The sequence below is a fragment of the Lathamus discolor genome, chromosome 1 (genome assembly GCF_037157495.1).
Source record: "Lathamus discolor isolate bLatDis1 chromosome 1, bLatDis1.hap1, whole genome shotgun sequence".
Lineage (NCBI taxonomy): Eukaryota > Metazoa > Chordata > Aves > Psittaciformes > Psittacidae > Lathamus > Lathamus discolor.
Genome location: NC_088884.1, coordinates 93599474 through 93616376, shown reverse-complemented (window position 1 = coordinate 93616376; position 16903 = coordinate 93599474). Strand labels below are relative to the sequence as shown.

Genomic DNA, 16903 nt, shown 5'->3' with positions numbered 1-16903 from the left:
AAATTGGTGTGCTAATCCCTGAGACAGCAGCCATGCTACTGGCTTCCACAGGTAACCACAGACATGGTTCATCTCTGATCCTCAACAGGAGAAAGCTAGCTGGCTTCAGAGCAGAAGCAGAGTGGGGGCCTTGTGTTCATGTTTCTGGGAAACAGTACTCCGTGGTGAGCTGAGCAAGGTCTGCACTACAACACAGAGTTTGCATCAGTTCAGAATTTGACTTGCCGAGTTTATGCAGCTGCATTTCTTTTGCAGCACAAAAACTTTGCTGGAATCAGTCAAGGCCAGTTCTGTTACTAAAGCCCAAGTGTGAGGCTTTATTGGATATCCTTTCTGGAGAGCAATGGCTTAAGATGGGCTCAGCCCTTCCCTTTGAGGAATCTGAGGAATTTCCATTGCTTCCTGTACACGAGGCCTCTTTTAACCAAGCTATAAGTAGAAAGGAAATTAAAATGTACAGAATTTCTCCATCTGGTACGTGCAGATTGAGAACAGTTTGCTCTGGGTGCCTCTTCCTCCAATAAACAAACAAAATCCGTGATCCCAAGCTGTCTGGACGAGGCTGATGTATATCTGAAATGAGGAAAACAGGAGGTTTGGTTCTTTCTGATCTTCCTTGTGAGACCAGTGATCAAAGGATGCCTGTCCCCTCGGAATGGGCCCTGGGAGCCACAGGGACCGACACTCTTCAGCCAGTTTGCAACAGCCAGGAGCTGGGAGCCTTTTGTGAATCTCAGGGTGAGCAGGGCAAAAGACCCCAGCAAACCACTGGTGCTGTCTAGATGTTTGTGCGAGGTGTGAAAAAGGGAGGGTGGCGTTGCTGGCAGGACGTCAACACTTGTCCAAGCTGCAAGAGGTGAGGAGGGAGCACCAATGCCCCCATAGACATCTGCTCTGTGAAACGGGTCCGCTGTGTGTGCTGGTTTCTCTGCTGCTCTGGTTAGTTTTCTCAGAACACTTCTTTTTGGTAAAGAATGTTATTTGTGAGGGCATCATCCAGTGTGTGTGGGTGTGTTGGGGAATCAAGTTACTCCTGTAATCTAGGTTCATGTGGTTGTGTACTTAAAAACCAAATTCCCTGGTCGTCTTTGGGAGAAGCTGCAGGGATCCCAGTCACTTTGGACTGTTATTCCTTAGGGCTCTAAGTGCTCTTATCAGATGCAGCCTGGAGCTGCCAGGCCGGTTTCTCCATGAACTTTGTTTGTCTGGAAGTCAGAGTCACTTCAGTAGAAAATTAAGCTTGCTGGCTTTAGGTTAGAGCTGAATTTTAGAAGCTTTAACCCAGGTTTAGCATTGAACCTGGGAAAATTTAACAGCAAAACCCTGGCACCGTCATTCCTGCCAGCCTTTTCCTGCTTGCCCATCAGCTGGCATTGTGTTTTTGGAAATGCGCTTTGCAAGATATTGCGTGCAATACAGGATACGATGAGCAGCGTGTGGAGTTTTCCGTTTCCGTCTGAAAGGCTCTGCTGCTCCCTAGTATAGTGTGTCACTAATTACAGATTCAGTTTTTGCTCACTGAGCATTCAAGGTTAATCTGCCCTCAGGGTATTCCTGGGCTCGAGCCAGACCTTTCAGAAGGGTTTATGAATTTAAGTTTCAGTGTCCACAGTGAGAGGATTAAATCCAAGACTAAAATTTAGAGATCTTTGGATTCAAGTATCCTCATCTCTGTCTGCCGTGAATGTTGTGCTTCTTGATTTAGTTCAGAATCCAGAGATCCATCTTGCCCTGTTCTAACTGAAATGCATGTCAGTTAGCAGTGTTAAAAGAGTTTCATCTGTCAAGTTTGGTTAAGGTGTTCCTTAACGAAAGGTGCAGAAATGCAGTGTATCTGTGTGATATCAGTGGAGTTTTCCCTTAAAAAATGCATTTTCAAAAAAGCATCTTGGGGGAAATAGTTGTCATTCCCACACTGTTATTATGGAGGAAATAGCCAAATCCATTTAAGGAATAAAATGAAGAGGAATGTGGTGTCCAGAGTTCCTAAGAGGCTCTGAAAATCTCAGAGGTGTGCGGACAACATATTTTGTGTCCCAGATCTTTGCTGAGGAAAGAAAGGAATGCCAAGAAGTAGAGGGGGAATAAAGGAATGAAGGAATTCAGTAACATGGTTATTTGGAGGAGGAATGCTGCAGCTCAGTCACAAAGGCTTGATTTTTTCCTCCTTTGACAGCTCAAGGAGAAAGAGAGGTCTTCCAGCATGGCTTGATCTAAATAAAGCCCCTGATATGAATCCATTAGCAATGAGTAGTGAACATGAGTTTGCTGTGTTGTGCTTAATGAACTATGTAAAGCCAGATTTCACACTCTGATATGCGTGTGTCTCTTCCACACATCTTGCACTTCAAATGACAAAATTAGGGACAAACAGTGGGAGAACTGAGAAGGTGTGACTTAAAAAGATCACAGGCCATGGAAGTATCAGGGACTGCTTATGTAGTGTTTGTCTATTTTTAATGACAGTCATCATCCCTGCTAAGTGATATGCAGGATCCTGAACTGTGTACTGTTTTTTTCCTTGCCAATTTATCTCCCACTGCTGCCACCTAGCAAGCTAGCACTGGTTTTGGTGGAGGTGATCGTGCCTCTTTTGTAGTCAGGGACTTCTGATGATGTTTTGTTACAAGGCAATGTGGTAAGATCACAAAAGACTGGAAACTCCTGACTCTGCTTGAAACACAGCTCTGACTATTTGTTTTTCCTGTGTTTTTAATAGTCTCCAAGAGACTTATGAAGCAAAGAGGAACGAATTCCTGGGCGAACTCCAGAAGAAGGAGGATGAAATGAGGCAGATGTTTGTCATGCGAGTGAAGGAGAAGGAAGCAGAGTTGAAGGAAGCAGAGAAAGATGTGAGTATGTTATAATTTGTGGGGCTGTGTGTGAGGGTTTAGGCTGGGGCTTTCTCAAGAGAGCCCTGAGAAAGTGAGGATCCAGATTCCAGCATGAAGCCTGCAAAGGTGCTTGCTGTGCATAAACAGTCCCAAGAAGCAGATGTGAACTTGCTTCCCAGTCCTGCCATGGACTGGTGGTGTGACCCCATCACACAAGTCCTCTGATGCTCTTCTGTGCCTGTAAAATGGAGCAGGAGTATTTCCTGGGTTTTGGCATCTGGAGGAGGATACGTACCATGGAGTGAGTGGGAAGTGCTGTAGAGTGGCAGTGGCAGCGGCTGTATGCCCTGCAGAAATGTGGGAGTCTTCTCTGCTCCCTCACCTCTTCAGTCCCACCCAAAGGAGAGAATATTTGCTGCTCAGTGATGCTGATTTGCGGTGGATCTTTAGCTGTGGTACAGCCTGCGCTGCCCTTTAGTAGTCACACCTTTCTGGAGACTTCCAGTAAGTAGAAAAGGACTTCCCATAGGGTCTAAGTCCCACTCAGCATAGTTGAGGGAGGTGACAGAGTTCTTTGAGAGCTGCTCTATGATGGCTTGCTCAGTGTGTGTAGGTCAGCATGGTTACCATGGGACAGAGAAAATGTAGATACCCTGCTAGCGGAAGGCACTGGTTTTTGGGCCTCATGGAGGAGCGTGTACTTGTACAGAGGTAAAGAGCCCCAGAGAAGACCCTGAATGGCCATGTTTTCTTGCTTTGCTTGATCATGAGAGCATCTGTTAGATACAAAGTAATGAGGGATGGGACATGGGATGTCACCACCATATTCCTGATCTGTCGTATTCCTACGGTAGCTGAAATTCCTGCCATTCATGTGTGCAAGTGTGTAACTGCAGGGCTTTTCTCACAAAGTCAGGCATGCTTGGGACAGGACAGTGACTTGTTATTAATGCAGGGAGGCCTCAGAGGCAGTGAAACTACTTCAGGCATTACCAGTAACTAAGGTGAAACATTCTTCTCTTCCTGTCCAATTCTCATTGTCTCTGTCCTGACAGCTTCATGAAAAGTTTGACCATCTAAAGAGGACTCACCAAGAAGAGAAGAAAAAAGTGGAAGACAAAAAGAAGGAACTTGAGGAAGAGCTGAACAACTTTCAAAAGAAGAAGGCAGCAGCTCAGCTATTACAGTCACAGGCTCAGCAGGCAGGTTCTCAACAAACCAAGAAAGACAAGGACAAGAAAAAGTAAGCGGATGTCACCCACATCCTTTGTAGGGTTTGTTACCATTTGGGAGGTTGTTTTTCATTTCTTGGTGCATGTCTGTATTTGCTTTTCCCCATTACCAGACTGGAACCTGGGCTTTGATCAGCCTGATGAAATAAAGTATTTTTTTCTAAAGGGTGGGCCAGGGACATGATCTTAATTTTTCTCTAGAAGAGTACCTTCAGATTTTATGTCAGTCTGACTGGTATGGGAGAGCAATCGGATGGTGGAGGTTTGACCTGAGATCTGTCCAGCTCTGGGATGTTCTGGACTCAGATTTATCCTCCTGAGCCAAAATTATTAAGGGGGTCTCTCCCTGTCCTTTGTTTCACCTAAGAGTAGCCTCCAGGTCTTATTCTTTAAGGTTCTAATTGTAAATAGAAGTAGATTAGAAACCAAAACCACCATGGTATTTTCACATGGGAAATCTTAATGCCAAAAGTGGATACTTGGGAACTTGCTTTAAAAACAAGAAGGTTTGATTTTGTGGGGTTTTTTTAAAAACAAACAACTATGGTACCATATTTGCAGGTAAATGGCATTTGTGGTTGTATCAAGTTGACATAATAAGCTAAGAAAGCCATACTTTTTAGTAAAGATAGTGGCACTGTCTTCTACTGTTTTATATTTGTATGCTAGGAATATAATCGTATACCCTCCAATACTCTGAGATTCCAGCAACTTAGTAGGCACCAGGTGTATCTGTGGTCAGAGCCAGTCCCGTGGTCAGTATTCAGAGGCAGGATTTTCAGCTGTGCTCGGTTTGGACCTAACTCCGCTTCCACTGAAACTGGAGGAACATTGCCATTGACTTCTGCTCAGTTCCTGCAAAGCTCTGCTGAAAACCTTGAGCTCTAGATTAATCTGAATTGACGTTACCTACTTCTGGCAGCCTCTGCATGGAGATGGCTATCTTGACCTTGCCATCAGTGCAAAAGACCCCTACTTACTACATGATACAGGTTACTTCACTGTACTTTTAAGAACCAGAACACAAGCTCCACTTTGATGTGGTATGTACAGTGAAGCCAGACAGATGTTGCAGTGGTGAAGTCTAGCACAGCAAGAGAGGTTACTGCAACAGAGGTCTGTTTTGAGGCCTCCTGTCACAGTTTCCATTTGCTTTTTCCCTCCTGAGTAAGGGAACACTTATGCAAGTCCTTTCTGGGTCACCTGTGATAACAGCACTAGCTGATAGCAGCACTGGGGAAAGCTGTGGAGATGGTGATGCCGCAAATCTCACTGGGAAAGGCTTCTTTAACCCACACATAAAAATGACAGTTCCAAGCTTCTCTTAATAGCAGGTAGTGAAGGGGTACATTCCTTAACAGACTGGCAGAGTAACCTACCCTATTAACATGAAGCTGTCACTGTTGAAAGAACCAAAATGCTAGCAGGGATGTGGTATTGACACTTGTGTCTCCCTTGCTAACCTGGGAACTTAAGCCAGGTCTGAGCTGTCTTCCAGCCTGAGCCTATGAGATTCTGTTGTGTTGCATATATGAGTCTATTTTTGTACTTTGGGAAGTAACGCTGATGCTCACTGCGTGTCCCCTGTCTCTGCTGCTGAGTCGGTGCCCACCATTTGTTGCTTGCCCCAGGGTAGGTGGGGAGGGGCCTAGGGCTGGTTCCTCAGCTGTTACAAATTGATGTAGCTCCTATGGAGCCCTGCTGCTTTATGCGAATTGAGAGCCCAGCCTTGGGCACCCGCTGAAATACAGAGAGTGCTTGTGTGCTGCATGCTCTGCTTGGGTAAAGTAATCATGACAAACTGATCATGCTGAGCTGTAGGAACGGTGTTGGCAGCTAACGTCCAAGCATGCTGAAACCATTCTGCTAGGATGCCTGTAAACAGGATAGGCTGGAACACCAGTCTTGTCTCGCATGAGAATTCAGACATGGTGACCTCTTTCCTAAAAAGAATAGAAAATTTTGAAGGCCCTTTTTCTTACCTCTTGCACAGAGTTGGTAGCTTAACATTTTTAATAACTCTGTGCTCATTTTTTTTCACCTCTTAGCTATAGATACAGATATAGACCAGTGCAGTATATAACGGCCTGGGGAGTTCTGTGAGGTTTGTGACTTTTGGTAGGCAGTGTTAGCTATTACTTGGTTCTCTGTAGTTGGCTGGCACATGCGCAGTCTTGTGGGTGTGATATACAGATGTTTCTAGCAGCCATGACAAACAAAGTTTCTGCTTTGCTGATGCATTCACAGAAATCCAGTCATGAGGAACGTGCACGTGTTTTAGTGTCTTTTCAGTGTCACTCCACACCAGGTGCTGTAACCGCTTCGAGTGTTCTGTAGTGTCTGAGTTACTAATGGTGGCTTTAGAGGGAAATGCTGATGCTTCTGCCTTGTAGCACACCTTGGGCTTTCTAAAGGCTTTAAGTTTCTCCTTGCACTCTAATGAAAAGCAGTTTCTATAGGTAAGGCTTTCAACCTTTCTCTGTGCTGACATGGACTGTGGTGGTTCCTGTGCAGTTGCCAGAGGAGATCCTTGCCATGCACGATCCTTGTAGCCTTCCCAGAACTAATTCGTGGGAATGCTTTTTTCTCAAGGTGGGATCCAATTTCTCCAACTTGGACAACAGAAACTTTCCTTTCTGCTGTGTAAGCCAGAGGGAAGGCTTGGAGTGAAATCTGCTGCTGGCCTAACTCCAAGAAGGAGAACTTGGCCCTCTTGATTTCCAGGCTGTTCCTGTAGGAACAACTTGTCTTTATATACCTTTTTAATTATTATTTTTCTTTGTAATCCATTTCTCAGATTCCTATAGTTTATGTGTTTTTCTATCTAAAATTGTTGCAGCTTTGGCTTGATGACAGAAGGTGTGCTGTCTTCAGGACAGCACATCCATGTACTTCAGACACTTGTGTATCTGTAGAATAAAGCATACTCAAGTACTTCCCTGAATGTGGGGCTGAACATTACTTATCAAGCCCCTGCTCTAATTTTGGGGAGGGACTGTGTTTTGAATCTGAGCGATCTGGAGATGGTTCCTGGCAATGGACTTGGCAAAACCAAATAGGACCAGCAAGTAGTTTTCTGGTGCTTGCCTGTTGTCTGGTAGATAGCCACATGCATGCCTCAACATGTGTCGTTGTGTTACTTGCTCATTCTCCAACTCCCCAGGAGGTGGGACCATCTGTTTGGGCTTTCTTTCTGCTTATTACAGCCTGCTTGTGAAAATAAGATGAAAAACTTGTTTCCAGTCCGTCGTGACTAGTCTGCCCATCACAGGCCATGCTTAGTCCCAAAGCAATCCCAGAGCTGTAACACACGTTACACGGCCAAACACTCTGTAAAAAGAGGGGTTTGTTGATGTCTGAAGGATCTGACATGGTTCTGAAAGCTGATGTGCTGAAGTGCTGGGGGACATCGTGCCGCCCAGATGCGAGATACCCAAGTTTGGGTACAGGCTAAGCACACAGCCTGCTGCGACAGCACCCATGTGAAGTGACCCAAACCAGACACCTGCAACCGTACCCCCCAGCCATGCACGTTCTCAAGTTGAAGCTTAAAGACACCAAGCATGGTGCGGTTACAGGCTATAGCCTTGACTAACTGAGGTGGTTGGTCGGTCAGTAGTTCTGCCCCCTTGGGGTTTTTTCTTGCTTTTGCTTGTCATAGGCTGGAGTAGAGCCCAGCCTTGAAGGGCTTTATAATTCCATAATCCATCTGCATGCCCACCCACCAGAGTGGGTTGCTGGTGTCGGCTCCCCCAGCTTCCTTGGATTTTGGTTTTTGGTTTTGGTTTTTCTATTATTTTTTCATTTTGAGTTCTACTATTGCTAACTTTTTTGTTTTTTGTTCTTTTTTTTAACTTGCAGTGCAAGCTTCACATAAAGCCTGTCCAGCCAAGGATGTTCCTGCATTCACCTGCTTTTGCAGTAATGTGTCTCTGCCATCTGTTTTCTTGCCTTTTTTTTTTTTTTTTTCTACCCCCCCCCTCCCCCCACTATTTAACATAAATAACTATTAACTCATCTAATAACATAGTGGGAACAAGAAGGAAGAAGGATTGGGTAGAGGACTGTATGCAACTGGAAGTTCAGGGTGGGGTGGAGGGGCAAGGTAATGATTCCATGTATTTTTCTCATCAAAACCAGCAGCAGGAAGTCATTCTTGGCCCCAAATTTGAGCTGAGAGTCAGGGCCGGACATCAGTAGCTCGGATGAACATCATTGACTGGATCAGGTCCTCAGTGCTGCTGGCCTGCCCTGCTCGTGGTAGCAACAGCTGTGTGCTGAAGGGGTCCCTGGGTCCACAGAAACCAACCTTGGGGAATTACTGCTGTATGAGCCTAGTCCCTACTGTGGCTGAGCCCTGGAGTCTAGTCCAACCCATATTCCTTCAATAGTTTATGTGTTAGAACAGCAGGAGTCCCGGTGTTGGGAGAGTGGGAGGGAGTAAATGTGTGTAGATAACAAAAGTTTAACTGACCTTGCATGCCATTACATTTGCATGATATTTTTGATTAGTTCCTGTTCTTGTTGTCTGACTTGATCATATTAGTTGGCTTGGATTTACTGTCATATGCTGGTGTGTTTTTACAGCCACCCTTCCAGTTCAGTGTAGTAGCTATCCGCTGAATGCTGCAGTGGGAGCCCAGCAGTGCTGCAGGTGCCTGGGAGAAGTACCATTTCTCATTACTGCTTCCCATGTCTGACCATAACCTTTGAAACCTCATTTAAAATAGTCCCTGGTTTCCCATGTGCACCATCTTAGCAGCCCTTATGGAATCAAATACCTGGGTGGGGAGAGGACATAGCATCAGCATCCTCATAGACCCTTCAGAAGGGTTCCTGCATGTCTTTATAAACAGATTTGCAAAGCTGTGGGATCCAGAATTTCATGTCAAGGCAATGATGGTGCCTGGACACACATTCTGTGTGCTGTTCACAAGCCGAGGGTGCCTGAACACACATTCCCCATGCTCTCCACCAGCCTGCCTGCAGCAGGGACAACATCCCATTCACATATCCCTTGAATGTGCAAAGGAGACTAATCATAAGGAAATGGGTCTGTTTAATGTGTGTTTTCTATGCCGTTGCTTTTTGGACAGAGTCTTTCCATTCATTCCCAAGAAGTGGCAAGCCCTGCTTACCTTATGGCTTCGAGATTATCTTTCTCTTCTGCTGATGCACACCCAGCATTTCCACTGCTCCTAGCTAGGTAGCCTCCTGTTTCTGTAGTACACTCTTATAATAACTCTTTCCACCTGAGTCTCTTTGCAGTTCTTTGCAGTTCTTTGCTTGGTTCTGGAATGGAATTTTTTGCATCTTTGGGGGACAGGAGAAGGCAGAATTACCGCGTTTTCTCAAGTGTTGCATTGTGAAAATGTGCTCGGAGGCTAGCTGATGGGTTGTCTTGCTTTTTAACCCTCACTGCTTAAACATTGGCTTGGGGAAGAGCATATCTAAATACGATATCATGAACAGACATCAAAAATTGATTGGAGATAAATAAGCTGGAAATAAAATAGTTGAGCCTTTTTCTCTTTTTGGAGAGGTGTTTGTTGGTTTGTGGGGGGTTTTTTGACCTTCTGGTCTATGATGCCCTTTTTGTCAAGGTAAATAGGTTTGCTAGGGGATTGTTTGGAAAAAGTAAATGGTGGTTATGACTTCTGGCAAACCCAGCCTTAAAATCTTGAGTTATCACAGAAAAAGTTGGGGCTTTGGCCTGAGGTTTTTTTACAGTCACATCACAGGCACATCATGGAATGCTTGTGGCAGTGTGCTTTGCTTCAGCTGTCTCTGTGCATGTCCTCTTTTTAATTACCAGTGGTTTGTGCCAAGTAGAAAACTTCATTTTAACATTTATTTGTCCTGCTTCATTTAACAGCCCTTCAAGGGATGTTTAGCAGTGGAAATCAGCTGAGTCTAGCTATGTATATATATTTTTGTCAGAAAGCTGTGGCCAAGTGCATTAATGTACTTTTGATTCAGTTTCTTTCTCCAGCAAAAAAACAAGCTGCTGTGGAGAAACTGGGACTAAACCATAAACTTACAGAAGTTAAAGGTACTGTTTTGTTTTTCTTGCGAAAGGAGATGTTAATGACATTTTTCTTCCTTCCTTAAACCCTTGGGCCATGTTTAGCTTGTTACTGCTGCACTTCTTTCTTTTCTTATGCCTTTTTTCACAGTAGCCACTGATTCTGCATGGAGTAAATGATACACTCAAATCTAGTTGGATGTGCTCTCACCTTTGCATGTAAGTACAGTAGTAAGAGACTCACCCTTTCTGCCTCACTACTGATACAAAATCAGCTGTGTTTTTCTGGATGGGTTCTTTAAGTCCGCTTACTTACAAGTGGCATGTTTAAAACTACTCCTAAACTTCCTGCAATAATCTGCTTCTGCTGAGATGTTGAAAAGAAGCCATAGGGAACACAACATCCAGCTCCTGCTGACTGCCTAAAGCAACCCTCTATAGGCTCCCTGCATGCTTGAGGCTAGCAAGCCAGCTGGTGGAACCATGGGCATAAGCCTTGCTTGAGAGGCACTGCAGCCTTTAATGTGCATTAGACAGTGATGATACCTGTCTGATAATGCTGCCTATTCCTGACAAGGTGGATTTCAAACCTTAGAATAATATAAAGGAGCAGGATAGTGCACTAAAACGTGTTCCTGGAATGATGGTGTTCCCAGGGCATGGAATAAACCCCAGAACCTCACTGGGGTTGCACAGTTATTTTTCCAGGAGGACGCTAAGTAAGAAGGTACCCTTTGAGTTCACGGTCGTTAAATGCATCACCTTGCATCTCCTGTGGTGTGTGGTGCTGCTGAGGAGGGGAGCCAGCAATGACTGGCATGGTCCCTGGGCTCCTCTGTGACTCCTGTCCCTTCCTGTGTGTGCTTTTAACACCTTGAAATCCTGTCAAGGAGATTTGTATCTCTGTGCCTCTCTTTGAGCATGTCTTTATTTAACATGACCAGTGTTTTTGCGGGTAGCTTTCATTCTGCTTCTCCTAAACCATCTGGGTGAGAACAGAAATGTCTTTTTGTGTGTGATCATATCACATCTGTCCATTTGAATCCAATTGCCATTTGCCCTTCTGAGATGTTATAAGAGTGCATAGTGGTGTCTTCTCTGCAGACCCTGGTTGTATTTGCGGTGTATGATGCCCATGATGCTCTCTCACCAGCACGTCTCAGCATGGAACTGTACAAATATGAAGGGTTTTTTTTAATTAATGGGAAATAAAGCTGTGAACAGCAGTAGAAATATTGTATTTGTATACTTTTTTTAATATCCTGATTGCCTTAAACTATAGATGTAGAACATTATTATCTTGCTATTTGAAAATAACCGATGTTTGTAACTAAATTGTGTAACCTACATACAGTGTTAATGCAAATTATATGTATGCATCTGTTAGATATTGTCACTTTATTTGATGTTAAAATATTTCAGGTTTTGAATTACAAATTGATTAATAACCTTATAGCATAAGTTCAGTTATTTCTTGTCTGTGCTTTAGGTTATATGTACAAATAGCGCCAACACTTGAAGTGGGGAGGGGTAATACGTTTTCACCCAAATGCTTTGGTCTTGGTGTGGCCTTTGTGACTTAGTTTTGATGTTGCCATTCTGTAATGGTGTGACAAGAGGGGCTGAGGAAGTGCGAGGTTTCGCAGCAAGCTCCCATCCCGTCCCTTTGAGATGCCTTGGTAGGGTTGTTCTGGTGTTTGTCCCTTGCTTTTTGTGGCAGTTGTCAGCTTGTTCTGCACATCAGCCAGTATCTTGGAGATGTCCGGGTGTCTCTTTAGTGCAGTTGGTTTGTATGATACCTCCCCAGTGCACTCTTTCCTTCATGGCTTTCTTTACAGTGTTGTTCCTTCTTTGTTTTCATTCCTCTCTCACACTTTTTCATTTCAATTCTGAACCACTGTTTCTTATCTTTTCTGTTTTTTCTCTTTTTCTGTAGCTTCTTCTTTATGTAACCGTCATCTTGCCAAAGCCCCCACACCCCCCCCTCCCAGTGGACAGTAGGGCACTGGAAGAGCCTGCAGCTACGGGCACCCTCACCAGGAGAAGAGCCATCTCATTTCTCCATCACGTCTGCCCTTCTCTCCTTCCCTTTTTGTTTCTCACACGTGCGTCAGAGGGTGTGCTGTGCTCTGTGTCTCTGTGCGGGATCTGTCCGCTCCCGGCGCGTCTCCGACAGAATGGAGGCTACCAAAAGTGACAGAGGTAACGGCTGGAGAAGAGAGCTTGGCCTTAATGTAAGATATTGCACTGGGTTAGTTGTTGGTTTGGGTTTTCTCCCAATTTTCTTTCCTTTTGCCATAATACGCACATGTTGCTGATGACAAATAGAATGACAGACTGTGGATGTGGCGAGTGTGCACAGCTGGAAGACTTCATTTCTGCCTCTAACAATCAAGTCTAGCTACTCTGGACACCATGACTTCATCACAAGTATGTCCTGTGCTCCTCCGAGAAGTGCTGGAAAGAAGTCCTTAGACGTAGGTGACTTCTTGTTTTCAGTATGTGTTTGCACGAAGCAGAGATGGCCAGTGTTGGGTGCTGGTGCGTCGAGGAAACCTGTTCTGGATGGTCAAAGGCCTTACTATTTTATGGCTGATTTGCTCTGTAAGAGCAAAGTTGGCATCTCTTGTACAGCTGAGCTGTGCTGACTTGTACTTAGATTGCTTGAGGGCTTCATTTTGTTTTCATGGAGCCTAATTATTGATTATTTTTTTAACAATCCTGAATGTGGGATAGTTGGTAAACTTTTGAACTTGCTTACTTTGGAAGTGAATTCAGTCCAAAAAGCTTCAGGAATACCAAAGTATTGTTCGAAGGTAAAAACAAAGCTTGCAAACTTGGGGTGTAGTGACCTCTAGCTGGTTTGGGACAGAAGGACACAGCCTGATCCTCTTCGTATGTCTTTTCATGTGGGGTGATGCAATGTTTGTTAACCAAATACTAGTGATTTGTTCTTTTCATCTGTGAACCTTACTCAAGGAATTCACCTCCTTTAACTTGCCATGGGAAAGGTACTATTAAACAGTCTGGGTTTTGCCTCTTCCAGGCTGTGCGGGCAGCGCAAGCTGATGAGGGTCTCTGCTCTAACCTGTTACCTCTCAGCACTCTAGTGACAAGGGTTAGATGATCATCAGCTCCCACCAGCCAGGGGCCTGGTTTTCTGAAGTGTCAGGAAAGGCATCTGTCCTGGAAACCTGTGCAATGAACTGAGTGATTGTATAGCCAGAATCTACTGAATTCTGGCCTTGTGCATATGCTGTAATGATTTACCCGTGTCAGTGGAATTGCTGACCGTTGCCCAAACTGAACAGACATCGATGTTTGAACAAATGTAGCTTAGGGCAGAACTTGTGCTAATACCAAAAATGGAGCCTGTTCTGCTCTCTAGGCTTAAGGGGTCTGAGGTGATACTTGCTTTGCAGCCATAAGTGCTTACTATGAGATAGCCACATCTGGAAAACATTTCACATTCAGCCTTCTGAGGACAACAAAACACAGTGGCCAGTGCCTCACATGCATGAAGGTGGACAGGGTTTACTGAGATGTCTTGCCAAGTTCACAAGTGCTGTGTCCTTTCTTCCACTGTTGGCAGGGTCAGGGACCACCACCTCAGGCTTGGGGGCCTTGCTGTGGCTTGTCTGTGCAACCCCCTTCCATGGAAGCCTCCAACTTGCCACAGTACCCTGCAGGTTACTTGCCCAGAGTCCAGCCCATCCACCACATGGCTCCGGCAGCATTCTGCATGGTGAGACCCTCCCCAGAGCCCCTGTTAGGGCAGGAATCCTTTCCTTATGTGTGTCTCATTCGTTGGACCTTTGTTTCCATTTCAAAACTGTAGTATGGGTTTACATGGTAGGAGGAGCTTAGCCTCTGAAATCCCACCTTTGTGCTATAGCCTCTCTCTTGAAATAGTCAGCTGTTACTTAGATCATGATCATGGATGAGCACAGAGCTACTCTGCTGGGTTCTGCCTCATGTCAGGTCACCTGTGTTGTGCTGTTGACAGTGGTTTGGGACTCAGGCTCAGCTGTGGGTGGCTGGGCATCATTTACTGCAAGTAAGAAATAAAAAAGGTGGGTTGGTGGTGGTTTGTTTTTATCCTGTACCTGAAGAGAGGGTACCAAGTGCTACTCACCCCATCATCTTACCCATGTAGCTGTCCCCTGTAACTCTCTGAAACTTTGTGTGTGGCAGTAGGAAGTCACGACCAGATCTGCAGGTTGGGAATGCCTAAGAAGTATCCTGGTTGGCTCACGTCTGCTGGGATTTCATCCAGCTTTTGAAGGAGCCTTTTCCACTTCTAGGATGTTTCTTCTGCCCTTCACAAGTGCTGGGTTGTGGTGGAGGAGATTGTTCATCATCAGTGGCAGAACTCAGGGCACCAGTAGTGCTGCTGTGTCAAGGCCTGCAGAGGGCAAAACTTTATAGTTGGTTGACTTCTAAATTCCCAGTAGACTTTTGTTAAAGCTTTCTGTAAGGAGAAGCAGATAGATAGGCACAAAACAAATTCCAGCACTTGCGTCAATTGCTTTTATTTTGCAGCTCTAGAGTTTTGCTGCGCTGGTGCCCTGAGTCCTGCATGCAGCTGTGGAATTCATTTCTCCAGAAGGACATAGTGGAGTTACAGAAGGGCGCTGATGATACAGTGGGATGAAGCAGCAGCCTGCCCCGTGAGACTGCAGAGGCTTGGAGGCCTCCCTTTGGAGAGGGAAAGGCTGAGATGAGAGGGAGGATCAGCCCTGCTGTGAGCTGGAAGTTGCAGCCAATGTCCTCTAGAGGTCCCTTGAAGCCTGAAGTTATTTGTGATTCTGTGGTACCAAGTTGTGAGCGTGGTGGACGCTGAACTGCTAGTTAGCGAACCGCCACAGCTGGAGCCAGAGGGGCACTTGGCTAGGAAGAAATCGGCTCAAACCCATGGAATAAGTTTCTTACAGAGCTGGTACTAGACCTATGGAATTTGTTGTCCCAGGTTGTTGAGGCAGATAGTGACAGAAGGTCTTGGTGTTTGTTTGGGGTTTTTGCTTTTGAGTGAGGTTTTTTTAAGGTAAGTCCACTGGAAACCGAGCCATAAATATTCTAAGGAGGGAAAAAACAGGATGAAACATCTGACTTCCATAATCTGGATGGATGCTGGGACAGAAGGAGGGAACATTGAGCAGAAAGCATGTATGAGCAGCACTGCACGTGGTGTTCGCAGTGAGTTGTGAGTGTGGAGCAAGGGACTGAACTGAGCAGTGTTGAGAGGCCTTCTCACACCTCAGTGAAGAGGGGAAGGGATGGTGACTTGCCCTTTGAATCACTTCCATCAGGGTTAGGGGAAGATGGGTCAGCATAGGGAGGGACAGCAGTGTGAAACCTGCTGTTGGACAGCCCAGAGAGGTTATGTGTCACTTGGTGTCACCAAACGTCCCCAGCAGAGTGTTTTGGTATCTCGCTGAGGCAGGGTTGTGGAGTAAATTGCAGAGGTCACTGCTATGCAGTTTGCTCCAGAGCAAGCTCTCCTGGGGCGCTAAGGGAAGATGGGGTGTTGCAGAGAGTAACAGCTGTGCAGTATGTAAAGGTAAGCTCGGATGACTGCTAGAAGTGCCATGCACTCAAGTGTTTCCTGGTTTGGGGACTGTGCTGATGCATGTCAGCACAGTCAGCACTGGTCTGATGATTGCAGCAGGTTTATCCCAGTGCTCCCGAGGGAGACGACACAGCAGGGAACTGATCTTCAGTTTGAGAGTGGTTTCCCCTCTGGCCAGCCATTCACTTGACCTGTGCCTTACAGAGGGCAGACCCTGTGCTCAGCATCGCTGGCAGGTCCATGGTGTGAAGCACTAGGGTGCCATGAAGCTTGTGGGAAGGTCACATGAATGTGAGGAGTCCTGGGCATCGAGATATCCCTGTGGGTAACATGGAGCCCTGCCAGTGCTCCAGGACAGTCACAGTACTGTGTTAAGGCGATGGATAGGGGTCAGGTTTGGGCTGCATCATTGCCTGTTTTTTTTGTGGGAAGGGAACATGGGATGTGGGAAAAGTTTTTTTTCTCTGGTAATGCAGGTTATTTCCAAACCTGCTGGACCTCACTGCATGGGGGAGCTGATCTTGCTGGGATGTGCCTCATTTTCAGATGCAGGTCAGTCTTCGTACATCACTTTTTTAGCTGTAAAACACTGCAAACCTGCACACCAGACCTGTGTTCCCTGGGCTCATCACTGCCCCAGCTGGCCTGAGACACAGGTGGCTGCAGCATCCGCAGCAGGAGAGCTGCAAGGCTGAAGACCACTTGAGATGTTGCTGTGGTCCCCTATGGAGGTCTATGTGCAGGTCCTGGCCTGGGCAACACAGCCAGGGAGCTGGCCCACAAGCATTCTAGGGCCTATGTGAGGACAGCAGGTCCCTGCAGAGGTAGGTTCACCAAGCAGGGGACAGGTTTCATCTGCTGAACCTTGTTTTTTGGTGGTGGAGTTGCCTGTGTCCATCGTGCCAACAAAATGAAGAGGTGCCTGCCTCCCTCTGCAGTCTGCTGGGGCTGGGGGTGCCTGTGTCTGCTGCTCCGGAGCATGAAAGCTCCTCGGCAGCAAAGGAGGGGTTTGAGTCCAACCTCATGAGGTCTTTCCCAGCTCTGCCCAGCCCGGGGGAGGATGGGAAGGTTTCCACGCAGTGACCCCTCCCAGCACCACACTTAGCTCTGGGAGAGCTAGAAATAACACTATCAAGTGTATTTCTAAGAGCAGCTGATGATTGATACTGTAAAATGAACTTTGTGACTCTCACAGGCTACTTCTCACTAGAGAGGATCCCCTGCTCCTTTGCTGCAAACAGAG

The 16903-nt window shown here is 45.9% G+C and overlaps 1 protein-coding gene across 3 annotated transcripts in view; it reads left to right on the top strand.

Moving 5' to 3' along the window:
- The window catches only part of SEPTIN11 (septin 11), a 63971-nt gene extending 51913 nt beyond the window's left edge, over nucleotides 1–12058 (top strand). For 2 of the 3 annotated variants that reach the window (XM_065686764.1, XM_065686745.1), the window contains exons 8-10: nucleotides 2720–2852; nucleotides 3890–4077; nucleotides 7928–9599. In XM_065686764.1, the coding sequence (XP_065542836.1) occupies nucleotides 2720–2852; nucleotides 3890–4077; nucleotides 7928–7943 (337 nt within the window). In that variant the 3' untranslated portion in view covers nucleotides 7944–9599. Of the gene's footprint in view, nucleotides 1–2719; nucleotides 2853–3889; nucleotides 4078–7927; nucleotides 9600–12027 lie in introns of those variants that run through there. The other variant, XM_065686754.1, reaches the window with a different exon arrangement.
- Nucleotides 12059–16903: the final 4845 nt, after the last annotated feature.